Genomic DNA, 26,352 nt, shown 5'->3' with positions numbered 1-26,352 from the left:
AGTTAATTTGGGTTTTATTCAGTGCCAGTGCTATTAACTATGCATCTTAAGCATAACTTAACTTCTCCATAAATCTAAATTTTGTTAACACCCTGAAATCAATTACTTTGTGATTTATAGTTAAAACCATAGTGCTGACAATTATTAAACACCAGCCTCCTCTGGTGTTTCCACAAAAAGTGCAAGCTCACCCTAGGTGTGGACCAGCCTCTCCAGTGTTCCCAAAGAGCAAAAGTAAGTTTTTGAACTAGCTTTCCTTTAATTCCCAATACATTATCTGGAACCAGGTCCCTTCCAGTTTGTGCTAACATCAATGCCAGTTCAAAGAGCTGCTATGTGGTTTTCAGGTGTGACAACAAGATTCTGCTGCCAAATATTCACCGTTCCCACCAGCCAGGAATCCTTACAGCCATCCCAGCCCTAGGTGCACTAATCCCAAACACATCTGTGCTACTGATGCACCCCATGCAGGGCTCTACCTGCTGTCTGCACAGCTGGCAGCACGGCTTGCTCCAGCTGCATGGCTGGGTACCATCAGCATTGCTGCAGCAGCGAAGGCAGGGAGCTGCTCAGAGGGCTCACACAATTCTGATGGCCCCACACTCCTCTGCTGAACACTCATCTGTCAGAGCACACCATTATTTGTGGGGACATGCAGCTATTTAGCAGCCACCTTGGAATTAGGTTTAATTGTGACCCCAAGACAGATTTCATTACATTTCAACTCAATGGTGTTGAGTTGTGCTCTGTCATCAACCTGGGGCAGTCAACTGATTATAAAGCAAGTATTTAATCACCTTAACCCTCTAGAGACTTAATTTAAGGCACTTCACCCCAGTCCCTTTATTCCTTAGCCTTAATTGAGGTTTCATTACCCACTGGCTACAGGGTCATTGTTTTGAGGCACAGGTACCTGACAGCTGAGGACCTGGGGCTACCTCGGCATGAGCTTTCATTTATATCAGGCAGCATTTGCTCATTCATCTCTTTGATACCCAGATAATGATCTCTGGCTTCAGCAACAAATAAGTTCTGAATATTGATTCACTTTCACCCTGCTATCCCCCAATCTAAACAAATCAATTCACCAGCAAGTGACAGGCACTTCTCCCTGCTATCCCCCAATTTAGATAAATCAATTCTTTAACAAGCGAGTCATCCCCATTTAGTAAAGCACTATGAAAATGCACTTCAATAAATCTCTTCAAGTTTCCTACAGAGGAAAAAATATTGTTTTAATATACAATTTCATATTATTGTTTTAATAAAAGGAGCCATTAGCTGTAGTGCTCTAGTGCAAGTTGTATTACAGGTAAAATTTCATCTCCCCAGTCTCGACAGGGAACACAGAGGACCTGACACAAGACAGAAAAAGGACATTTGTTAAATAGCTGTTCAGCCAGGGAGAAAGCTAATTTGCTTTGGGCTCAGTGCTTTGTCTTTGCTTTCAACACCAACTATTTAAACTCAAAAACTGCCAGGCCTGCTAGCATATTAAGATCTATCAAAATTCAAATAAGATGCATAATCTAAATAATGTAGTGTATAAATTGACTTTAAGGACTGAAGAAGTTGCATATGCATCTTTTAAGGTCTGTAGCAGCAAAATGAAGACATCCATATTTTCTCTTCACTTTCCAATCTGCCATTTCATGTCTTTAGGCACTGTTTTTATACTGTTATATCGGGAATGCAAATATTCATAAAACTTTTTATAAGCTTGAATACAATCCTAAGCATTTACATTTCCCTGTAATTCAGTGAAACCATAAACCCATTAAACAATATTTCTACCAAAACCAACCTGACAATCCCTGTAAGGAGCACTTCCAACCGTCTCCTGTTTCAAGGATGCTTCCCAAGTCCTCATGTCCCCTGAAGAACATTTTGACATTAACAACCAAAGTCTTCAGCTTCACTAAAACCAAGAGAGGCAAGGCTGTCATGCAGTTCAGCATCCATTCAACTCCAATTCTTGCATGAAGATTTCCCCAAGAAACACCACTAGCTGTACATAAATGAAGGTATCAGAGCAGGATTCATTTCCTGTGTCATCTCACACCTCTAGGACAAAGAATGATCTTCCCAAGCTCTCTAATTTGGTGCTTACTTTCAAACAGAAAGGCAACGGGAAAAACACATCAGCATTGACAATTGCAATAAAAATAAGTTAGCAGACAGTTCTCCAGACAAACTGGATGGCCAACCCAAAGACAATCACCTGGAACCCCTGGCAGTGCAGCAGAGCCAGCCCTGAGGAATAAGGCACACAGCTTTTTCTCAACCACACCACTCAGTGAAGGCAAGCAATTAGGATGAGAACACTTGGACTTTGCAGACAAAAGTACAGTGTATAACAACCTTGTCCTACCAGAGCAGTTGTCACAGCCAGGTGAAACTGAAGATCCTGAAGACAAAATCTTTGCTGCTAAGAGATGCAGGAACACAGAGGGACATGGCTTGTCAGGCTCAGTGACAAGGGAACTCTGTGCAGGCCTCCTCCACTGCTTTGACCACAGCTGTAAGTGGAGTCTCTCTAAGCTGGTGAACTCCAAAGTTAAAGTTAGAGAGAAATGAAGATAACTATAGCCTTCACTCATGAAGGATGGATAAATGACAAGATGAGGAAAGCCTGGCTAAAAAAAAAAACAAACAAAAAAAACCACTTAAACCTTCCCAGGCTCCCTTACTGCATTTCATTGATATCTTCCATATTTGGTAAAGAAACATGTAAACAGCAACACTGAAAACCTAAAATAAAAGGCTTTATTTTCTCCAAACAGCATTTTTTTCCCTTCTTTTGTTAAATAAAAAGTCTCTTAACATTTCTCAATAAAATCAAAATATACAGCAACCATTTTTTCTTCTACTTGAAAAAATATATGCATCCTTTACATCAAAAGCACACATTGATGACTTACAACACAAAAGCTTCATGGCTGTACAACCCTAAGGGTTCCCACACAAACATGAACACACTTGTGTGCACAAGAAAGGAAGCACACAACTGGTGAACTGTTTGTTCAGGTGGTAACACCTCAAAGCCTTCGTTTTAAGGATTTTTAGCAAGGAAAGGCTGGCAAATCCCAGCAACTGCATGTTATGAGCCTCTCAGGGCTGGTGGAAGTTTCCTGCATTTAAATGTCTCCTAAAGGTTCTGCTTGTTACAAGCCTAAGTGTCTACAGCCACTGGCTAATTCTTCTAGCAAATTTCATTCTCGAGAATTGAGCTCAGCTTTGGACCCATAAGAAGTCACAAGAGAGGGCTTGATGGCAATCCAAATTATTGCCTGAAGAGTAAGCAATGAACAGCCAGAAGCTGAGCACTTCTCTGGCACAAACCGCTCCATTTGATCCTTCTGTCAAGTGACTGAAGTGCACAAAGAACTGGAACTCAGGATATCAGCACAGCATTCACAAAACAGCTGGAAGAATGAGATGGAGAAACCATTATCAGGCTTTGGCAAGGAAATCTTCATCTCAGTCCTCACTCACTGAAGTGCTACAGAAGAGGCTGATATTCAAAGGCTACGAGGTGAAAATTCAGAGGCTCTTGTTTAAGAATGGTAAATGGGGACATGTACCCATAACCACCACATTTCATACCATCCAAAATGGTACAGCAAGTTACACAGCATTTCCCCCACATCACCATTAATAATTAAACCAACTGTAAATTAAAGGGATGTCAAAAGACCGTTTTTAAGGATGGTAATAGCAGGCTCTGAGGCTTATGCTCGCTTGTCAGCCCTTGCTTCCATTAAATCAAAGATTCTATGTTATTCTGCATCCGAAAACACCCAGATCAGTGGCCAGAAATCAATGTCTGGCTTTCTTTTCTCCTATTTCCTACACATACAATATGGTGCACCTAGGATTGACAGTTCAAAACATTCTGCCAGCACCCTCAGTGTCATACCAGTTTTGCATTAATGTTACCTTCACATTAACAACATCTTTAACACCTTCTGCCTGCCTGTGAAACAAGGTCTAGCAGCAACAACTCACGCAGTTCTAGAATTATTTAAAGTGGAATGTCACTAGTCATTCGCTGCTGCTGAGCTTGCACAATCAGGTGGAGCTGTCTCTTCGCAATGGCTGTGTTTAAATCCCACAGAAACTCCAACAGCTTGCCCTGGAGGAGAATCTCCATGGGCACGAACTGCAGAACCTGCTGGGGAGAGTCTGCGTCCAGCAAGGAACTCATCAGTGCATTCAGATGCTGTAGGTACTCCAGAACGGGCGCGGGGAGGCCTCGGTAGCCAACGCAGAGCAGAGCGGCGCCGCTGCTCAGGGGCTCCCGCGAGGTCGGGCACGCGAACGCCACGCTCCTGAAACAGCAGTGCAGGATGAACACCAGGCCGGCTGTGAAGCGTGTCAGGCAGGAGAGAACAGGCAAAACCAACGCATCTCCTGCTGCCAGCTGCGCCAACGAATGCAGAACACACTCCAAAAGCTGCTGCTGGTACTTGGGTTCCCCATCATACAGCAAGGAGAAGCTGAAAGTCAGCAGCGCGGCTGCGTCCATGGGCTTTATTTCCATACTGGCCTGGCCTTCTGTGTCACAGAGGGTGGGAAAGCCCACCACAAGGCACTTGAATTGGTCACTACAACTTTCATTTAGGACTTCCTGATGGCACCTGGAAAGATCAGACACTTTTGCCAGTATGAGCTCCCCAGGAAGGACTTCACAAGAGTGACAAGGCTGCAGCATTGATCTGCTTTTCAGCCTCCCCCCACCCAACTCCTTCACAGCTTCATTAAGATTTTCTAAGACCTGAACATCACAAAATGGAGAACACTTTACTCTTGGCAGTCTTTTTCCTTCCAAAATGTACCAAAAGCTACATTCAAGGTTAGAAAATGATCCTTCCAGGATGCACATGTTCCCAGCATTATTTACACTATGTTCCTCAGCCCAGTGATTAAAATAGCCCTTTGACACTTTATCATTCCATGTCAGGGTTTCCATCATCTTCCTTTCATTGTATGTACTAAAATATTTGTTTCTTTGCCCAAACCATTTTGCATTCATGCTGCAACCAGCCTGGGATTTCTTGACAAGCCAGTTATTTCTGCCAATGGGTTTCACGTGGAACTTTTGCATGAAGAACTCTACTGCACAGTCTCTTAACTTGTTCAGTTTCATCTGCTCTGCTTCCTCCATGTGCTCAAAAAGACGGATATTCTCAGAGATAGTCTCTACCTGGCACTTGTGGAAGAACATGCAACACTCTTCATGTGTTTTAAGGAATGATTCTGGAAGCGTATGCTGGGAGAAAAGAGCTTTGGTGACCATTTCTGTTCCAAAGTTCTGTGTCATTTTAGGAAGAAGCAGATGAAGGCTTTCTCTGCCCATATAGCGAAGGCAAACCACATAAGCCTCTGAGTTTCCAGCTTTGCTGGTGGCTGGTTTAAAGACATGGACCTCCTCAAAAGAGCAGTTCAGCAGAAAGAGCAGGTTGATAGAACAGTGTTCAAACAGAGTGAACATCTTCAAAACAAAGGATCCTCCGGTGCCCAGGATCATTAAAGCAGTGACTGTTTCACAGTAATGAAGGGGTGAGACGAGAGCTTCCTGCTCACCTGGATTTCCCTGGCAATCAAAGCTGCCATCAGCAGTTACCAAGTGGACTGTGGTCATACTGCTCACAAAGCTCTGAAGTCCTGTTAGATGTCTTAATGTCATCACATCCCCAGTGTTATCTGGGCCAAAGTACCACCAAGGTAACGTGTTTGCTATCAGACGGTCATCCATGATCATCATAAGGATGTCATTGGCTTCATGATAAGGGTTTAGAGTATTAGCTACCCAATTCCAGTGGCAAGAGACATGGTGGGACTTCAAGTAGAGGTTAAGGCTGGCTATAAAAGCTCCAGGTGCTTCACAGAGGTGTACAGAATTCAGTTCTCCATCTTGAAGAGCTTCTTCTGGGAGAAGAGAAAAACTGCACAGTATCTCATGAAATTTGCACCATGCCTGGGTACAGAGCTCAGCATTCACAGATTTCTTCACATGAGATATTATTTTCCCTGCTTTATTGGTAAATGAGGTGTGCTGATGCCAATCCTCCAGGTTCTTATCACTCAGTTGGTTCTTCACTTCATTCATTGAGTCCTTCAGAGCCAGGAGTGAGTGAAATTCCACATGCTCACATGTAAAAGCATTGCTGGGATCTGGCAGCTTCCATTCATCATTCACTGGCTTAGTGTAAGTAAACTTCTTCGCAAAGAGCTTCTCAATTTCAGAAAGAATTTCAGGACTGAACTTTTCAAGGCTGGTCTTCTGGTTAACACAAGGCTGCTTACGTTTATCCATTCTTGGGTAGACTCACAACCTGGACAACATCAGGGGAGAAGAAACCACGTCATTCCAATCGCACCAGTACAGAAATAGGAAAAACTTTTTATGAAAAATAAAAATGTGTCCTGCTTAACAGCTATATTCTAGAACAGAGGTAAATGCTTCATGGAATGATGCACCAATGAGGAATGTAAATGAGGGCTATCCTCAATAAGGTCGTTTGAAAATCAGGAGGTTCACTAGTTCAATTGCCCTTCTTGCTATTTACACAGCAAGAGAAGAAGAGTTTGCTGGTGCTTAGCCCTTCACTGACTCTGAATATCCTGCTCACTGCATGGATCTAAACACTTAAATACAAATATATCTCTCAGTCACAAAAGAGAACACACCACAAGCTCTCCAAATTCAGCAAGTGGCCCAGAAATGTTATCATCTGATTATGGCTGTGCTTATCTGAGAGCTCTAAGTATGGAGGGTGAGGAGCCACAAGCAAAGGCAACTTTGAGAGGGAGCACAGCTGCTGCTCCTCCAATTTCCCAAGTGGGAACAACCCTCCCACCTCTTCCACCAAACCCAGTATAATGCTGGGGTAGCCCCTCATTGGCACCCTGGAGAACTGCCCCGGAGGGATGCTGGACACCAGCCAGTGAGCAAAACCTTTCCCTTTCTCTACTCAGCATTACTGCTCTCTGCCAGATGACTGCAAACCCTTATGCCTTCCTTCAATGACTGAAAAAGCTGTGATAAACCTGAAGTGAGAGGACTTGGTTGCAGCTGTGGTCAATGGGAATACGTGCTTGATGTTGAAGAAGAAAGCAGTGCTAAGTGCTGTGCTGCGAGTGGGTAAAGGCCAACAAATAAGAGCACACTCCACACAAAGCTGACGAGGCTGCTGCAATCTGCTCCACCGCTCAGCACAAAGCACACAAGTGATAGGCACTAACCAGAAATCAGCCAGCCAGCAATTTATTCCAACATAAAATGTTCATTTAAGCAAAATAATTCAATCAAAATTACCACCCGAGATAGGAAATCTCTCAGCCTATCTCTTTAACCATCCCTCAAGCCCTCCCATTCCCACAAACACAAAATACAATGACCCTAAGTGTTACATAACAACGGAGTTTGAGAAAATATTGGATTAAAACTGAAAGAGCTGAGAAAGTTTGGAAACAATGGACACCCTCAGCACTTTACTCTTCCCCTCAAGCCCATGCAGCATCTCAAGCCACAGCCCACATCTGTCTGCCCTCAGCACCATCAGCCCTCTGAGGAGAGGAGAGGCACATGGTCACACACACAGCTGAGGTTTCATCTTGCCTTTCCCCAGTTCAAGGCCTTTCAATGGGCAGGTTTAATTCCACTGTTCTCTATGCAGATGTGCTCTGGCTTTAATCTCATCCTTTCTTGTAGGGTGTTCTGGGTAAAGAGGAAAACTGGGGGAAACACAGATCACTGTGCCCTTGTCTAGTTTATTTCATTTTAAACACCAACCAAGTATGGGCTCATCCCAATTATTCATAGAAGAGGTTTGGGTTGGGAGGGACCTTAAACACCATCTTGTCGCAACCAACAGCCACTGCTAAGGGATGCCTTCCACTAGACCAGGTTGCTCAGACCTCCATCCAACCTGACCTTGGACGCTTCCAGGAATGGGGAAGCCACAGCTTCTCTGGGCTGTGTACCAGGCCCTTACCACCCTCACAGGCAAGAATTTCTTCCTAACATCCAATCTAACTCTCTCCTCTTTTAGTTTAAAAACGTTCCCCCTTGTCCAATCACTATCTGCCCATGTAAAAAGTTACTCTCCTTCTTCTGTAGTATGCCTCTTTTAAGTACTAGAAGGGGCTGTAAGAGCTTCCCAGAGCATTCTGCAAGGCTGAACAACGCCAGCTCTCTTAGCCCGTCCCACAGGTGCTCCAGCCAGAATACTAACAAGCTCAGCCCTAAATCCAAGCTCACTCAGCACATAGTGAGAACAGGCAAACGCCTGCTTTTTCATCATCATTTCCAGACCCCTTCCAGCCAGGACCGGGCTCGCCCCACCGCGCAGCTCCTCACCCATCCCCGCGCTCCGCTTCCGGCCCGGCTGCCTCTCTCCGCCCCGGCCGCTCGTAGCGCCGCGCCCGCCCGAGGCGCCTCCCCGCGCCGCCTGCTCCCTACGCGAGGCCGCGGCTGCAGCGCGGCCTGGAGCCGCTCCCGCTCTTACCCGGCTGGAGCGCGCCCGGCCCGGCCCCTCGCCCGCCCGGCACGCCCTCCCCTCGGGGGCACCGCCCCGGCCCGGCCCGGCCCGGGAGCGTTCCTGCCGCTGCGGCTCTGCCCTCAGCTGGGATGGGTGAGGAGCAGCTGAGCTCCGGGCAGCGCGGCTGGGTGGGCTCCATCTCCTAAACAGGAGCTCAAGAGCGGCTGTTTCTCCCGAGGAAAGGGAAGCAGAGGAGCCGCCTCCGGGCAGCGGGGCAGCCCAGCGTTGCTGGAAGTTCCCCGCGCAGCACTTACCAGCGCTAACGCTGACGGGCTGCTCAGGAGGAACGGAGGAGAAAGGCTGTGTTGGGATGTGTGGCCGCCCGCTGGAGAGGCAGGGCTGGGGCTCAGCGCCCTGTGTGGGTTTTCCCGACGCCCTGGGCCGCCTGTCCTGGGAGCCTGAGCCCGGCGCGATCATCCCGGAGCCCTGCGGGGAGCACGGCTCGGAGCTCGCCGAGGCTCCGGAATCAGCGGTGATGCTCCTCCAGAGCTTGCTTTGCCCTCTGTAACCCACAAGGCGGGTACTTAAGAAGACTCTTCACATAGTAACCCACCTTGCTGCCCTTTCTGAATCCCCGGGAGACTTGTTACACCCAGCTTGGGTTAGCAGGAGGCAAAGAGCCTTGAAATATTAACAGAGTCATAATGAGCATCACTGAGCATCCATTGCAGCATGCCTGGAAACACGCAGACGCTTTAGACAGCAAAGCAGCATCTAATCTGCACACAGAAGCAGAAAGGTCAAAGCATATTCATTATTACAGTAGACAGCAGGTGCAAGTTGCTTTCGAGACTTTAAATATTATGGGGATTTTCCTATATGCAGGTTCAGGAAGGTGGCACTCCCCAGCCCTTCTGGGAACAAATAGCCAACAATGGAGCATGAGTAAGCAGAAATCCTTTTGCTTTAATACCAGGCTTCCTGCTATTGATTTTTGCACTCTCACATATTCTTCATGAAGCTCAATCCAGTCCTAAGCCAGAAGCAGTTTTGGTACAGAAGTTCAGTGCTATCAGTACTAGGCACTTCAGAACGGATAACTTGGGAAAATTTTGCTTGAAGACCAGTAACTGGAAAAAAAACCAAACAACCCTTTACATGTCCAACCTAAGGATATAATAATGTATTCATAAGGGATCTTTTCTCCCACTCTAGGTACATGAGAGAATTGATATGTTAAAGTCATAACTGAACACAGGGATCTATAACCAGACAACTTTCCTCCCCTCTTTTAAACTACTTGCTTGCTTTCTAAAATGAAGCAATATTACGACAAAATAGAATCTTAACTATAGAAAAAGCCCAGTGCTCTGTATAAACAGGAATACAGGACTAAAACTCTTTAAATCCCTTCAGGGGAAAAAAAGAGAGAATGTATTTTCCAAGCCAAATCATGTCATATGGACCCCTAATAGTGGTGTAACAAAATGGTACTTACTGGCTGCCTCATCAGAAAGAAGTTTTACCTAATGAGAAAGAGCTGAGGTGTAGATGGAAGGTTTCTCTGTCTCAGTGCCTCTTCACCCTTTGACTGGCCTGTTTGAAGATAACCTTTACTCAAGCAATGTCTATGTAAAAGTAGAGGGAGAGCTGGGGCAAATGAATGAAAGCGGTGTGCAGCTGGTGAGGTGGGGAGCTGAGGGTGTGGAGGGTTCTCCAGTGCCTGGTCTGGTCTCTCTTGATTGTACAGGGCACACAGTAATGGCATTGCTAAAATCTTATTTTTAGCTCATGAGAATTTAAAGTTAGTGGGAAGGTCAAAGGTATGTTGCAGTCTGAAATGTTTGTGTTTGTATAAAAGCCTGAGCAGAGCTTTCCTTTAGTTTTGGCTTTCTCACTGATGTTTCCAGTGGTGCTGGGATGTTTTGGTTGCCTTCCCTCTGTTGTTTCTGTGTATACTCACACACCAGCCACAAGGTTTACACTGGCTGACTTCTGTGGGCCATAAGTAATTAAAGCATTGAGTTTAAGGGTTGATCCTTTTTAATTTCTTCTTAAACACATCACTTTCACAAGTTCTTGAGTGCTTCAGTGCTTGGATAACACTACCAAGAGAACAGCTACAATTCAGCTCGTAGTGCAAAGTGGTCTGTAGGCAAGGCTTGACCTTTGCATTTCTACCCTGCCAGGCTTTTACTGTGGCTTGCAGCTTCTCAGAGTCACACTCCCCTGGACTCCTGGAGATAAGGCTCTTCCAAATCACAGGGGAGAACAATTCATCACTGAGCGCATGACAGCACAAGAGTCCTAGCTAAAATAAATGTGGCTGAATAGCATGCTTAAGAAAAATGTGATGCTTTTTCTGAAATTAAACTTTCAATTCAGCTTGTGAGCTTCAGGATCCTTTTATGTTTTCTGAAATCTCTTCAAGTTAAAGCAGAAATTTCAGTAGACACTTCTGTCTTATGCAAAATAATCTATTTTGTTGTTGTTGTTGTTCTTGCTGGTTGGTTGATTGGTTTGGTTTTTTTGGTCCATGTAAGATACTTAAAATGAGAACATAGCACTTTCTTCCTGCATTAGCCCTGCTTTTATGGAGCCAGACTTTTATCAGCTGATCTTCAGCTGATATTTTCCCAATCAGAGTGTTACCTCTGTGCACAGCTGTGGCACCAACAGCCCCAGATGGAAGCATCTGTCTTTAGGTGAATATTGGGCAGTTAAACACAGGGAGTTAAACATCTCATTAAGAATAAAATGGTCTTGTTCATGCCCCTGTTTTGTTGTTTTTTTTTTTTCTTTTGTAGGGTGTAACTCTACTATGCGATGGAGTGGGGAGTATTGCTGGGGTATTTGGGAGCTCTTTCAGTCGTACTGGATGTGTGCAGGGAGTTTTCTGGGAAGACTATGCTGAGCCATGGAAGAAACTTCCATGGATTCCATGGGACACCCAGTACTTCTCACCCTGCTTCTAAAGATCAGTCCCAAACCCACATAATTTTGCACCAGATCTCACCGTGGCTTTATCTATCACTGTGCTGGATGCAAGATATTTGTCAATTGGGATGATGACATTGATGTGGCAAAGAAGGCTCTCACTCAGACATGAGAAGAATTATCCGCAGTGATTATGTGGATGATGATGATTAGATTTATTGCTAATAGAGTATCTAAACTAAACAGTGTGGTATCTGAATCACAACACTATTGTCTATTGCAGTGTGCTGCATGATGCTGGGACAGCTGGTTGCCCTTAATCAAGTGGGTTGCCATGACCTTGGGGACTGATCTCTAGGGGTCATTCTTCTGCTTCTGGCTTGCAGTTCAAAGTCAGGCAGATTTTTGTTTCACTTTCATCACCAGAGGATTGCAGCCACTATCTGCTACAAGGAAAGTGAGTTGGGAAACTCCAGTAAACAGTGTCTGGTGTAGACAGTTAGTAAAATGATGTACAATTGTCTAACCTTTGCTTCTTTAAACAAAAATCACTGAAATGAAAGGGAAAACCTATCAACTGTTCAATAGTGTGTTATTATTGCACCACAGACAAGACAACGAGGAAGCACTGATCCTGTTGGAACAGCACAAATACATCCTGACAGACCACAAGTACCAGTGGTAGTGTGTTCACCTACTGACCTCCAGAAATCAGGGTTTTCCAAAGGGGGCTTTGGGGAAATGAGGACATCGTCCTGAGACCTAGTGAAAGATCTGGCATTTCACTGTGTGAAAGTATTATCAATTATGGAAGAGGAAACCAGACCACAGAGCAGGATAAACTTGGGTCCTGTGTTGTCTTGATATGAGTAAGTGACCTTCCTAGGGAGAATTCATATTCTTCATATGGAGAAGCATATTGGAGCCCCAGCAGCTGGCTGTGGTGCCAGGATATGAACAGCATTTACCTGTGTTAAATAGGGAAATATATCTATTGTCAAGGATTCTTAGTGATACATGGAGCTGTGTAGTATAATTTAATTATCTGAGAATTGTTTTCTTCTGTGACAGGCCTGAAAGCATTTCTTTCTTATTCCTTATAATTTTTAGTTCATGTTATTTGTTTTTATTGTAGGGCACAGGGGTACCTGGCCTTTATTAAGTCTCTAGTTCACCCGGATCTGTGGTTTCTTTTCCACTTATTCTCACTAAGGATTGTTTCAGCCCTCCACCACACTTTCCCCTGTACTCTCTGATTTTTTGCCTGCCTCAAAGCACTTCCACATTGAAAAGCCCATCCTTTCATCCCAATCCTGACATACTGCTGATCCCTGGTTGTGCTGTTTGTATCCCTTCAGAAGGTTCAACTCCTTTCCCTCAAATCCCCAAATAATCTCTTTTATACTCTTTCTCTCTAAGTTCCTTGCCACAGGTGCTTTTGCTTCCACAAACTCCCACAGCCACGACCCCAGTCTTCCCCTCTGCTGTTTGCTACATCTCCTAGAGCTGGAAGATGGACGTGTTGGCTGGTATTAGGACATCTCTGCTCTTTTACTGGTTTCTGTGGTATCATTTATTCACAGGTTTCATCAAGTTGCTTCCTCTTTCTGCCTGAGTCATATAAAGATGGTGAGGTTTTACAGAGCAGGCATGTAATTTGTGAGTGCTGTGGCTGCTTCCCTACCAGTAAACATCATAAACCCTTTGCATTAACTGATCTCTGTCCTAAAAGCCTTTTCCCACTGCCTTCGCAGGAGGGCTATTTAGGGCTGCACATTTTGGCCAGCTGGAAGCTTTTTTTTTGACGTCTGGCCTAACTGAACACGCATCTCCTCGGTTTCCTGCTGCCTGTCTTAAGTTTCTGTATCTCTCCTGCCTCCATGGCAACATTTTCAGGCTGTCATGGAAGCATTGCTTTGCTCTCATTTTGCTCAGCTAACCATGACAGGCTCTTTGAACGTCTGGTTGTCTGTTCCCCTGGCCAGCCCTTTGCTGCATTCTCTGTGGCCAGAGGTCTCTTTCCTGTCAATGCACAATGAGCAGTATGCTCACCACTCCAGGCAGATCTTGTTAGAGATTGTTATTAAAATGATCTGTTGGGGAATAACTTTTCTGGTATATAACTCAATTTTATCTATCTTTCTTGGGGCTAGTAACACTCCAGTAGCTGTCTGGCTAGCCAGTGTACAGACAATAATGAGTTTCCCAAACAAAGCCTTTCCAAATTGCTGAAAAAATTCCTGATTAATTCTTGGCAGTAATTTTTAATCAAACCTGGAACATGTGCTTTCCATAGTCAGCATAAAAGCAGAATCTTTCCAAGCTTTAGCCATTTCACCTTCCTCCAAAACACTGAGGCACAATCCTGGCTTTTTTAAGTATGAGAGAACTGGGAGAAATGCCCCCCAGGAAAGTGCACCAGTAAGGGCACGGTGATGCCTGTAGGGTTTTGGGGGGATACTTTCTTCTGGGCTAGGCTGTCCCCACTGTGTAGACACTCTGTGAATATTTCTGCAGCTCAGTTCCTCTTCCCAAAAGAGTGATGTGCAGTAGGTGTGAGAAGACTGCAAGATAATTTGATACAGTGATAATGTCAGCGCACAGGAAAGTGCAGACTTACCCTAAAGCATTAATTAAATGTTTTGATGAAATGCTTGCAAAATACTTCACGGCGCTTCTTTAGATGGAAATTGCTGTAGGAATGTACAGCATTGTTAGAAAATGATTTCAGGTGATTGTATCTGCATCCTGTGGCAGTTGAAGTTCTCACTACAGAAGCAGGGCTGGAATGACAGCCAAGGCAGTAACATCAGGATTATAGATACAAATTGCTGCAGACACATACAGACAGAGACAACTGAGATTCCTTCAGGACAAAAGAGTCTCAATAATTTTTTTCAGCATTATGTAATCTATTCAATACCTTCTTTTTCTAGATAAATCTGATTTGGAGCATTCCCTGCAGTCTAATTGGCATGAATGTCCTCAGTGCTCAAATTAATTTTGTCCTAGTAGGGTGAACATTTATCTCGTACTTGTCCAGCCAATGCAGCATTACAGGTTAAAACTCTAGTAATTTCTGTTGCTGTTAAATAACAGACATTGCAGAAAGATAGATAAAATGGCCCCTTTTTGATAATCCTGTTTTCCATGTAAATCCAAACTAGGAAGGAGATTGTCTTAGATGAGAGCAAATTGGGAAGAGCTCTCAGGCTGTCTGATCTCTCTTGTCTGCTTTGCAAAAAAAGAATCAGATTAATGAACGTAATCAGATTAAGGCAGGAGAAGGGAACATATCTGGGGGGCATCAGAACTCTGCTGATACCAACAAGCTATATGGAAAATCAACATTAAGGGCCTAACATTGCTCTGTAATTTAATTTAATGGCAGCAAATAATGAGTTTCAAAGAAGTCCTGAGTAGTGGCAAGAGGAGCCTGGACTTCCAGAGGGCAGAAAGACTTGAGTGAGCTGGTAAGTGGCTCTAAGACCCTGGGCTTGGGGTGATGGTGACTTGCAGAGTCCTTTGGCACACTGGCTCACAGCCAAGCAGTGTGGGCCCTCTTTGGGCACAGGGTTTGGTGTAGTTAAATCTACCTAAAACCATCTCTGCTCTCAGTCTCTGTGTTTTGTACAGAAAAACAATGCTGAAAAAAGGAAGATATAACTAGAACAGGCAGAGTCAGATATGGCCAAGATTCAGAAGTGCAAGAATGAGAATGATTAAAAAGGAGAAAAATTAGGGGAAACGTGGTAAAAACAGAGTTAGAAAGAGGACGTAGAAGGGAAAATTATTTAAAGATCCTTAATGTTGATTTTCCCACTGCCTCCAGCAAACAAGAGCAAGATGCACCATGCCAGTGCAGCAATGTACTGTGGGTCCTGACGTGGCACACCCCACCTGCTTGTCTCTGCAGAAGGGACATTTTAAGCTTTCTAAGAGAAAGTAAGAAAGAAATGGAAGTGTGAACTTGAGGGAGAAAGAGAGTTCAAGAACTTGAGGGGATAGACCCTCATTATGGTTTCTCTTCAGATCCATTTTCTATTTCTTCAGTGCCAACTGTATTTTTCAACAAACAAAACAGAATTGGATTTTTAAATTCTGCTGGTTGTTGCAGATTCCCAGCCTGTGCTGGCATCACTGGGTTTCTGCTTTCCAGCATGAAGTATATCTCTCTCTAAAAATGCCCTATTTATTGCCTTGTTTGATTTTGAAGTTCTCAGAGACAGTTTTCTGGGGCAACAATGGTCTCTTTGATGCAAGGTCTTCGAGATCAAAAAGGAAGGAGGAATGTAAGAAATAAGAAATCCAAGACCTGAAATGAGTGCTGCCCAGTTTTCTGAATTTTTGTTAATGTCTGGATGATTTGTCTAAAAATTGACAAGTTCTAATTTGTCCCTGCTTGGGTTATTTATAAATGATACCCCCACGTGTCCTTTTTGGATTTATTAAGCTGTGAATGTATTGTAGATGTGGCCTTTCAGCTAGGGCGTGTGAGGTCTCTACTCATCACTGCTTTTCTTGAATTTTTTTGGCATTCAATTGTCTTGGAAACATCTCTGGCTCTGTAAAATGTGGTTCACATCAGTGGTTGGGATCGAACACCGATGCACAAACAGATCCATATGACAGGGTTGTTTTTATATTTGTTTTCAAACACAGCAAAGCTAAAATTAAAGGGACAGATGGTGGGGTGTCTGTCTTCTTTCCTGTGTCTCTCATATTCTGCTGAATGGAGGTTTAGCATATCTCAAAGAAGTACTTCATTTTGGGAAGGGTGAGACAATTAGATATGAACAAAAAACCCTGAGGGGAGCTACTGGACCATCACCCCTGGCTGCCATGAAAGAATGGGAAGGCAATGATGTGAGATGTGGAAAGGTCTGGTGTCAGTGGTAGGTGCTACAGGTCATCTCACAGGGTCTGCACACTCCCAGGGGTTTGAATTGCACAGGAGCAGGTGACTCCAGCTGGTTCCCAGGTGACAGAAGAGGTGCAAATCCAGGCAGATCCCTTGTCAGCCACTGAAAAGTGTGCGTGCATGTGAAATTTCTAGGCTTAATCTGCATTACAGCGTGTGTGTGCATGCATGTAAGCTTTCTGCAGAGCTCTAGAGCATGTGTGTCATGTGGGGTGAGGCCAGAAAAGCAGATGTCCTGACCATGCCCCTCCTACTCGGGGATTAGAGATGCTCAGGGGACAGCAGAGAGAAGCTGAGACACACTTCCCTGACTCACTGCCAGAGACAGCAGCAGCTTCTGCAGGTTCAATAGACCTCTGCTCTTTGCTCAAATAAAACCCTGCAGCTCCATTTCCAGCAACCATCCCCTTCTTTTGGTTAACCAGAGAGGAGGAGGATGGCCTATGCTGAGGAAGACAGGTAAGGTGCTGTGAAACAGCACGGACGTCCGAGCTGGATGGGGCTAACAAAATTACATCGCTTTTCCTCACCTTGTTTCTTTTCTACTGGGCACTCAATAAATGTCAGACAAAGGCTGCTCAGAAGTAAACATCTTATTATTGGAGAGGAATCTGGCCATCTGCCTGGGCAGGTGCTGGTGTTATGAAATATGGCAGCGAGTAGGTGACCTTGGGAGAGGTTATGGGCCAGAAGAGGCAAATATCTCCTGTGGAGAGGCACAGACTGTGAATACGTATGGCCACGTGCCCCCAGACATAATGCTTTAGCTGTTTATTGGGATATGTCTGCTTTTTTTACATAGATTTGCTTTCAGCCAACTTAGAAGCAAATAAGAGTGGGTTTTTTTTCATGCCATAAAAGATCTGTCACCGGTGACAGTCCTGTGTTTTGCAACAGATGTGTTTCTCCAGTGGATGACAGCAATCACAATAAAGGGGATTGTGTTTTCAGCTGATCCTGTGATTTAATCCAAAGCAATGCTACCGAGCACTATTATTAGGTGTGCATTGTTAGAGCAGCTACAGGGGCCTTCGTGCTACATGTATTAATTCAAGCTGTCAAAAAGCTTGCACAGGCCTTGTGCTCATGCAGTTCCAGGCTGAACACTCTGCTCGGTGACCCACGGGTCAAAGTCCCCCTTTGCTCCTGCTGAGCAGGTATCTCCCTTGCATTCAGAAATTATCAGTGCTTGCCAGTCCCTTTGATGTCATCCGGAAGGTTTCTGAAAGCAAAATACTGCAAGCAGATTAATTTTGGCATCGCTGTGCTCTCAGCACTGGGGACAGCTCTGATGTGCCCAAAGCCTTTGGGATGCCAGGCCCCTGTGCACTTGCTGGAGCTCCTTTCAGGCAAGGAAACATATGCAGCACTGGAGATTTACTTCTTTGGTTAAGAAGTATTTTAATATCTTCTGTTTAAAAGGGAAAAAATCCACTGTAACTAGGCATAGCTCAGTGAGTCCTGATGTCTTCAGCAGACATTGAATGGGTTCTATCCCACATTCCTAAAATTTCTGATTATATAGGAATAATATCCAATTTTTAATGTTGTTTTGCAATGGTTTATGCACTTAAAAAAAATACTGAAACAAGCAGTATTATGGTCATGAGGAAGAGCAGATCCTTGTGACCTTGTTCTTTTCTCATGCCTGCCACAGGTATATCAAAACCTTGGGCATTACATATAAATTCTCTTGGTTCCCTTGCATTTCTAAACAAGGATTACAGTTATTCAACAGAGAAATTGGGGGGAATTGTTCATTAATGTATGTAAAGCACTTTTAAAGCTTTTGTCTGGGAGCAAGTGATAACGTAGTCAAGTGTAGTCTTTATTAATGTCATTTTCACAGCTCCTGCTTATTTCAGGAGCTCATGATGTACTTGGAAAATTCAGTATGTGATGGTAAATAAACTCTCTCATTTCCAAACTTTTCCTTTGAAAAGTACTTCAGCTAAGTATGACTCTTCGTTTTAATCTATGTGTATGGAAGTTATTTCTTCCCATTGGATTGCAGGTTTATGACATTTTTTGGTATTTTTGACATTACATTTTTTAACTAGGACTGTAAGTTTGGTGTATCCTATGCTGGATAGGACTTAAAGTAGTAACTAAACAGCTAAGAGTCTAAATGCTCACAGAAAACACCTGTGCAATAACTACTGACTCTGTCAGTGTAAAGAAAGAAAAAGCATAGAATTGAGAACCTTTGTTTCAATATCTGGTGCTTTGGTTGGAGGAACCAGTTGTACGAGGACAGTCAAATCCTCTTAGCCTGAGACCTCCTGGAGTGAGGAGCACCACTCTGAAAGCTTTTCTGTCTGTCCTCTAAGACTGCTGAGAGCAGCATCACAGCATCACTAGGATTTACACCTGTTGAAAAAAGAGACTTGCTAAAAAAGGACCAAAAGAAACATTCCTGGATAGATAGTGACTGCTTATCAACACCTCCAGTCAATTTTACATCACCTGCAGCCTCACAGTATCTGATTTTCTCACCTATCAATAATCAGATCAACTTTTCATACAGAGAACTGCTGCCCCTGCCTGTGGGTTCACTCCAGACCCAGTCCTCTACCGTGTACAATCATTAATTCTACTCATCATTGGTAATGATTGAGTTGCTTCCAAGAACTGCTATTAGTACTCCTGCTTTGAGGATAGTTTCCAATCAACCTTGATATTGACTTTCAGAAAGTGTCTGCATTGTCCTATTGGAAACAGGATTATAGGATTATTTTGCTATTGATTGTGTTTCAAAACTGTGATTAAGGCATCTGAATACTGGGCTAAGAGGTTAAAAGTTGAACTCTTCTCCTTTCCCATGAGACAGATGTACAACAGGCACTGTAATGCCAACTTCTATCCCAGCTTCAGGCAATCCCTGCTGGATTAGACTTTTTTTAACCTATATATTTGCCGAGTCCCCCTCTTGAATCACTTTAAACTCTGGAGCTTTCACTTGTTTTGATGGAGACTGATGTCATTTGGCCTCTAGGCTGTGTCTGGAGTGCAGGTGTGATCCCACGCCCGCTCTGTGGGAGAGAAGAGGCTGAGTAAGATCTCCATGTTTATCCTTCTGAACTGAAGGCACGAGGTATCGAGAGGGTGGGTGTCTGACATGTGGTACCAGCCTAAATGGAAGTAGTGGGAGCTGATAGCACTCAACACTTACAGAGATTGGCTCCTCCACCTCTGTAGGTGATGCTTGACCCACGTCTCAGAAGTTTACCTGGATCTTTACCTACTGCAGATGACAGTGTCTACTCCTTCATTAGCACAGCATTCCAGCTGTGTTGTTCAGGTGTCTTCAGAACTCCAGGCATTTGTATTTCCCCGTCACAGGCTGGACATCCCCATGCACACTCATATAGGTTGGAATTTCTCAGTCTAATTGTGCTTTTCCCTTTCTTCAGGAACTCAAGAGAAACCAGAGCCCGTCAGAAGCAGGAGTGGTTATGCCTTGTGACATGTCTGTGATCTAGGTATCATTAGCCATTCTTCATCTACAGAATGAAACCAGCCAAGGGAATTCAAATGATTTCCCTGTAGTCAGGGGTAAAACACATGAGCCTAAAAGTGATGCAACTTCAATAATAGCAGCAAAGCTTCTATTGTTATACTCTTAATGAAATTTCTTTTTCTCTGCACCTTTTCAGGACTTTTATCCTTTGAAGCTTGTTCTTTGAATGGGCTGATAAGTCTCACTGGCCTGTTCTCCTCCTGCAGAAATGGCTACGAGGCGTGCAAGGAAGCAGCAGAGTGGCTGCGTGCGCGTGCTGCCCGGCGGCCCAGGATCGCCATCGTCTGCGGCTCCGGGCTGGCAGCTCTGGCTGATGTGCTGGACACCAGGACAGTCTTCCTGTATGAGGACATCCTTCACTTCCCACGGAGCTCAGGTGGGCAGCACCCCACCCACCAGCAGCCTGCAGCAGAGCCTCACACAGGGGCCACTCAAGTCTGCAAACCAGTCCCACACTGGTGTATGGCTGTGTTCAAGGGTCTCAGGACGAGGGAAGAGATGAGAATCTTGACTCCATGTTTCAGAAGGCTGATTTATTATATTAAGATATTATACTATATTAAAATGTTATGCCAAAACTATACTAAAAATAATAGAAAGCAAGGATCCATCAGAAGGCTGGAAAGGAATAATAAGGAATGGAATTATAACAAAAGCTCATGACTGTCAGAGAGTCCGACACAGCTGGATCTTTGATTGGTTATTAAGTAAAAATAACTCACGTGGACCAATCAAAGATGCGCTTGTTGGTAAACAATGTCCAGACCACATTCCACAGCCATCAGATAGTTAATTGTTTACATTTCTTTTTTGAGACTTCTTAGTGAGGAGAAAAATCTTAGCAAAGGATTTTCATGAAAATATCATAGTGACACTGATGAAATGTGTGTTCACAGTAAAAAAACCATATAGATATAGGTATTTATTTATTTATTTGGTTTCCAGCTCTGGCTTTTGCAGTGCTTGGCCCTGCGGTAAAACAAAATCATCAACTAACAGATCCCTCTAAAGTCAAATTCCTTGAGACCTGTCACTAAAATGACACTTTGTTAATTTCCAGTGTCGGGGCATGTTGGCAGGTTGGTGTTTGGGGAGCTGAATGGCCAGTCCTGTGTGTGCATGCAGGGACGTTTCCACTCCTACGAAGGCCACTCTCTCAGCACGGTGAGTTCTCCTTAAGGAAAATATTCACCTTGGGGACATGTATTGTAAAAGCTGCAGCAGTGACTGCTTGCCTTGCTATCTAGCTGCAGGATGTTAGCTCTTGCAATGAATTTACAGCGCTCTTGAAATGAGTCTTTCTTAGATTTCAGATCTGCCCCCAGAAAATAAAATTGGGAGTTCAAACCAAGAGGTAGTTGGCTTCTGCTGGGTGAAGGTGATGCTGCACAGCCACACAAACTGGCTGACCCTGCTACTCTCACAGGGGGAAATAGTTTATCATATAAGGCAGATTAATTTACATGCTTTAACTTAGTCAGTTTAATCATGATTTAAATCAGCAATGAGAAAACTGTGATAAGAATAATCTATTTTAATCTTCTATTGCATTTATACAGTTTACAGCTTTTTTCTTTCCCTAGAAAAAGTACCCAGGCTACTGCAAGCTGCTATAACCTCCCAGCTAGCAGACTGGAATGTGTGGAGATTTATGTTACCTACCATGCACATATGTATACTTTTCTGCTAGAAAACAACAATAATATTTATTTATTGGCTCTTTTTTTTAAATTTGGATAGCTTTGTGATTTTCTTTTTTGCATTGATGTTGTTTGAATTTGAATTAAAACCACAATTTTTGGCACCACCCAACTTCTTATAGAAAACCAACTATTTTAAAATCACTCAATACAAAATTAGCTTTATCAAGACATGTTTGTCTATTAAAATTAACTTACTTCTTGAAGAAGTGGTGTTCCTTACTAGGAAATGTTTTGCTCACAGTAGCATTTGATTGATAGCAGGTATCATCCGAATTCCTTCATGACTCCTCAAAATCAAACTTCTCTAAATTTTTTTTCTCCAGCTCCCAACTGTTCCTTAGCTTTGGATTACTCTCCAAGTCCATGTGCATAAGTAGTTACTTCAATCAGCACAGTGGTTTGATCTCTTCAAGACCTTGGCAGTGAGCAAAAACTATCTGCATGTTCCTTCTGTACACCTTTATTTGACCTTCCTGCCACTGTAGGAAACGTGGTCTTGGATTTTAATACAAGATTTTGTTTCATTGCAAGATTATGTTTAATTTGTTTAAAAAGCATTAACATTCTATTTAAATTACAGGAAGGTTTAAAATTGCAGAAGGTTGTTTTGTCTCCATATGTAGACTCTTTGTACCCACAGACTGTGATATTACAAATGCAGTAGCAGTGGCTGTCTGCTGCCTGTGACACTCATTGCACATGTGCTTTTGGTTCTCGCAGGTCACCTTTCCCATCAGGGTGTTCTTTCTCCTGGGGGTGGAGATCTTGATTGTCACAAATGCTGCTGGAGGACTGAATCCCCACTTCCAAGTGGGGGACATCATGTTCATAAGGGATCACATCAGCTTGTTTGGCTTGGGAGGGCAGAATCCCCTGCGTGGGCCAAATGATGAGCGGTAAGAAGGCATCGGCTCTGTTGTTACCAATTCATCCTTTCCTCCTTCATCCGTGGGCTGGGACTGCCAGTTGTGCCTGCTGACAAATATTTACTGAGAGGCAGAGTTTGGCTCCAGGTAACCACAGGGGAAGAGTTACAGCAGTAGCTGTATGTGCTGTGCCACTGCCCTGCCTTCCCTTGGCTGTTGGTTATCTTTAGAAGGAGCTTACACACAAACCCTCAGAAGGTTTTGTTTTGTACAAGTAGGCTTCTGATCTTTCTCCTGACATGACCAGCTGTACCATCTACTAAACACGCCCACTGCTCCTCTTTTTATCAGCCCCTCTCTCTGTTGGTTCCCCTTAACTGAGCAGTCAGTGAGCTGTGCTGTCTCCAGCCTGGGTTCATCAACAGCCATTTCTGGAGTGATGGAATGGGTACAGCAGAGGCCAGGCAGTAAGTGGAGGGCAGACCAAAGATGAAACCTCTAAAATTCCTGATCACCGCTGCTGTACCCAGGTCTGCAAACTGGAGTGCCTTTGTATTCACTGAAGGCATTGCTCTGATGAGAGGTGGTTGTCTTGGCAGCTTCTTCAGAGACCTTGAGATCTACAAGAGCCACCTGCTGCTGGCTGAACTGGGAAGTCAGGTTTCCTGTACTGGCTGTGTAGCCGAATCTTTACCTTACTGAGAGGGCAGAGTGGAGCTTCTATCATATCCTCACCCCTGAACTGCAGTTGCCAACAGATTTGGATTTGCTTTGAGCAAGATGCTGGACTAGATGACCTCAATGTCCCTTCCAAAATGAACTTATGATCCCAAAATCCTTCCAAGATACCATCAGACTGGTAAGGTGGAAGGCACATCATGAAAAATGGACGTGTTTGCAGGGCAGGCATCTGGATTGTCCTCAGATCTTTCCAGAGAGAAAGTTCTGCTGAGAGTAAGGTGGCCTGCCTGGCTTTCAGTTAGTTCCTTCCTGATGTAACAGCAGACCTGGCTCTTGCTTCTGAAAGAACCTGAAAGGTGCTGGCAGCTGCCTCAGGAGAAATAATCACTGTGCTGCGATTCCATGGCAAGAGGACAGTACCCATCTGAAGTGGAACATCTTTACATTTTTGTAGGTATTGCCGTGGGTTGGAGGAAAGTGATCAAAAGCAGAGAAGCTACATGGAGTGTTTAAAGCTCTCTGGGCTTGCATAATTGCTCTGGAGCAGGGGGAGAAACTCCAATCAAACAACTGCATCTGGACAGCGTTCAAAGGCAGCATAGCTGCCTCACTGCCTCCCCAAAGCAGCTTCTTGGTAAAGACTGCAGTGCTCTGGGAGGTGATTTCTGTACTGCTGACCAAGGCATCAAAATGGGCAAAAGGTCTTTATGAATCAGGTTTCAAAGCATTGCAGAGATTTAGCTGAGCAAACTCCTAAAATCCTGTCCAGCTGAGCTACCAGGAAGGATTTATCTAAGCACAACAGAGCAAAACTAGAGGCAATGAAGTGATGTGGAAATAATATTTTTTTAATAAATTAGAGATTGGGAGCCTGCATTGCTGGCCATCCTTCAGAAAAGGGAAGCAATTTTCATGGTGATGAATACTTATTACCTTAGACCAGAAGAGGTCTTTTTTTATTTATGTAATATTCAGTGTTTATAAAAACAAAATAAGCCACCTACTGCCCTAAGCATTCAGCTGGAAGAACATGTAAACAAGCAGAAGATTTAATAGCATAAATGAGGGACCTGGTCCACTCCTACTGAGCTGCATTGATGAACATTGCTGGGAGTTTATTTTCCAGGTTTCCTCAGTGGCAGCATAACAATCTTTGCCATCTTCTCCTGCTCTCCTTGAGTCAAGAGCAGGATTCACTTCATCAGGAGCAGGGCTGAGCTGCTATTTTAAGACCAAAAGCAAGAGACCAAGTCTTGAAGCAGAAGATGAAAGCTACCTAAAATATGGCCCTGGAGCTCCAAGATGTAAAGTAGCCTGCTGTGATGGGCCTTAAATGATGCTCCATCAGGCCAGGCTTAAACCCCCATCCAGGGACAGCCTGAGGGACTCTGTGCCTCAGAGCAGCAGCTGTTTGGTGGGGAATGTTCAAAAGACATCGTGAGCAGTTACTGAGGAGAGAGAACTGGCCATCAGTGCTCCCTAGAGACAGGAGCCCTTGAAAGACCATTCCAGAAGGGTTCCTGCAGAAGGAAGCAGTGCCAGACCTTCCAACAGCCATAAGCTCTGTGTGCTGACAGTCTTGGATGACTAGATCTAGCAGGAATGTCACACCCAGGCAGGTGCCCCATTCCTGGAAACATTCAGGGTCAGGTGGGACAGGACTCTGAACAACCTGATCTGGCTGAAGATGTCCCTGCTCACTGCATGGATTTTGATGAGATGGCTTTTGAAGGTGCCTCCCAACCTAAACTATTCCATGATTGATGGCAGAATTACCGATGATAAGCGTGGAATGAGAGAGATTGCATCCATGGCAGGTCTGCCCTTAACACTTCCCTTTCCTGTGAAGAGTGACCATCCCTGGACTCCGGCGGAGGGAGCAGTAGCACGATCACACAGCTGTGTCCTTTACTGCCTTTCAGGTTTGGAGTGAGGTTTCCCTGCATGTCAGATGCTTATGAACAAGACCTGCTCAGCCTGGCCATGGAGAGTGCCCGGGAGCTGGGGTTCCTGAGCTTCACCAGGGAAGGAGTGTACTGCCTGCAGGCTGGGCCCAGCTACGAGACCATCGCCGAGTGCCGCCTGCTGCAGGCGCTGGGAGCTGATGCTGTGGGTGAGCAGGCTGGGCTGCCAGGGCTCTTTGAGCACGTGGATTGGACAGTTAATTCTGCTCAAGGCTGACTTGCTTCAGTCTTTGACTCTCTAAGTCTCCTGGGGCTGGAGAAATGAGCTCTGTGTATTCCTGCTTCATTCTGCAGTGGCTTAGTGCAGCTCCTGGGAGGATCTGCACAAAGTCCCTGTGCTTACAGCTGAGCAGGACAGGCATCCCAGCACAACTTTGTGTTTATTTCCCAAACACAAAGTCTCTCATGCTCAGATGGCTCCACTTCAGGAGGACTGAGTGGGGCTCAATAAAAATGAAGTATTTTTCTAGTATTTTTCTTCTAATTCTGACATTGTAAAGATTTTCACTGTGCTTTTTCTCTACAAACCAGCCTTGCTTTTGAGTCTTGTTTAAGGATGGTAATCATGAATACCTTCCCAACTGTGAAAAAGAAAAGTGCCATGATCCATATGATTCCTCCAGCTATAATTCCTTCCATGACCCCTGGCTCATGGAAGTCTGTGTATTAATACCTGCAGATTCATTGTGTGTGAGGAAAGGAGCTCAGGTCCCCTCAAAGCCATTTTTATTTGCAATAGCTTTTTTAGCCAAGGAAGAGCCCAATGACACAGCATATCAGTACTTCCTTAGCAAGTCTGCAAGCAGTCTGACACATCTTAAGGAGGGAGCTGTGGCACCAGGATCGAATGCAGGAGGTTTGTTGTGCTGAGCAGAGTTTAACTGTAGTCTGCAGCTATTTGAGCTTTGTACGTATCACAGCCTTTAACTATTCAGACACAGAGCTGGGGGGAATGAGACAAGGGCGTGTGCTTGGAGGTAGGATGGTGCAGCCTTGGAGAGATCTTGTTTTGGTGCAAATCCTGACTCATTCTGGTCCTTTCCTCTCCTCCTGTAGGCATGAGCACTGTCCCAGAGGTAATTGTAGCCAGGCATTGCGGCCTCCGAGTCCTTGGGATCTCCCTCATCACCAACAGAGCAGTGATGAGCTACAACAGCCAAGAGAAAGCCAACCACGAGGAAGTGCTGCGCATCTCGGTGGTCCGGGCTGCAGCCCTGCAGAAACTGCTCACACACCTCCTTGGGAAGCTGGGGGAAAGCACAAACTCTCTATGA

The 26,352-nt window shown here is 44.5% G+C and overlaps 2 protein-coding genes across 3 annotated transcripts; one reads left to right on the top strand and one right to left on the bottom strand.

Annotated features, from left to right (window-relative positions):
• Positions 1-2,786: 2,786 nt before the first annotated feature.
• CMTR2 (cap methyltransferase 2) lies at positions 2,787-8,577 on the bottom strand. Of its 2 annotated transcripts, none has more exons than XM_041459077.1 (2): positions 8,514-8,577; positions 2,787-6,338 (listed from the first exon to the last, which is right to left on the bottom strand). In XM_041459077.1, the coding sequence occupies exon 2, from the start codon at positions 6,317-6,319 to the stop codon at positions 4,025-4,027; it is 2,295 nt and encodes a 764-aa protein (XP_041315011.1). In that variant the 5' UTR covers positions 6,320-6,338; positions 8,514-8,577; the 3' UTR covers positions 2,787-4,024. The 2 variants fall into 2 exon arrangements, with proteins under 2 accessions (XP_041315011.1, XP_041315010.1); XM_041459076.1 differs by lacking the exon at positions 8,514-8,577 and adding an exon at positions 8,366-8,392.
• An 8,203-nt stretch (positions 8,578-16,780) lies between these two features.
• On the top strand, positions 16,781-26,352 carry LOC121348957 (purine nucleoside phosphorylase). The gene is made up of 6 exons (XM_041458984.1): positions 16,781-16,803; positions 20,071-20,240; positions 20,925-21,028; positions 22,288-22,463; positions 25,037-25,227; positions 26,135-26,352. Exons 1-6 carry the CDS (start codon positions 16,781-16,783, stop codon positions 26,350-26,352), a joined length of 882 nt encoding a protein of 293 aa, XP_041314918.1.

The sequence above is a fragment of the Pyrgilauda ruficollis genome, unplaced genomic scaffold, assembly GCF_017590135.1.
Source record: "Pyrgilauda ruficollis isolate IOZ18807 unplaced genomic scaffold, ASM1759013v1 scaffold13, whole genome shotgun sequence".
NCBI classification, from domain to species: Eukaryota; Metazoa; Chordata; class Aves; order Passeriformes; family Passeridae; genus Pyrgilauda; species Pyrgilauda ruficollis.
This window is presented reverse-complemented; position numbering and strand designations above follow the sequence as displayed.

Coding starts and splice junctions, on each gene's coding strand:
- CMTR2 (XM_041459077.1), bottom strand. CDS start 6,319: ATGGATAAACGTAAGCAGCCTTGTGTTAACCAGAAGACCAGCCTTGAA.
- LOC121348957 (XM_041458984.1), top strand. CDS start 16,781: ATGGCCTATGCTGAGGAAGACAG. Junction 16,804..20,070: donor GCCTATGCTGAGGAAGACAG/GTAAGGTGCTGT, acceptor CTCCTCCTGCAG/AAATGGCTACGAGGCGTGCA. Junction 25,228..26,134: donor GCTGGGAGCTGATGCTGTGG/GTGAGCAGGCTG, acceptor CTCCTCCTGTAG/GCATGAGCACTGTCCCAGAG.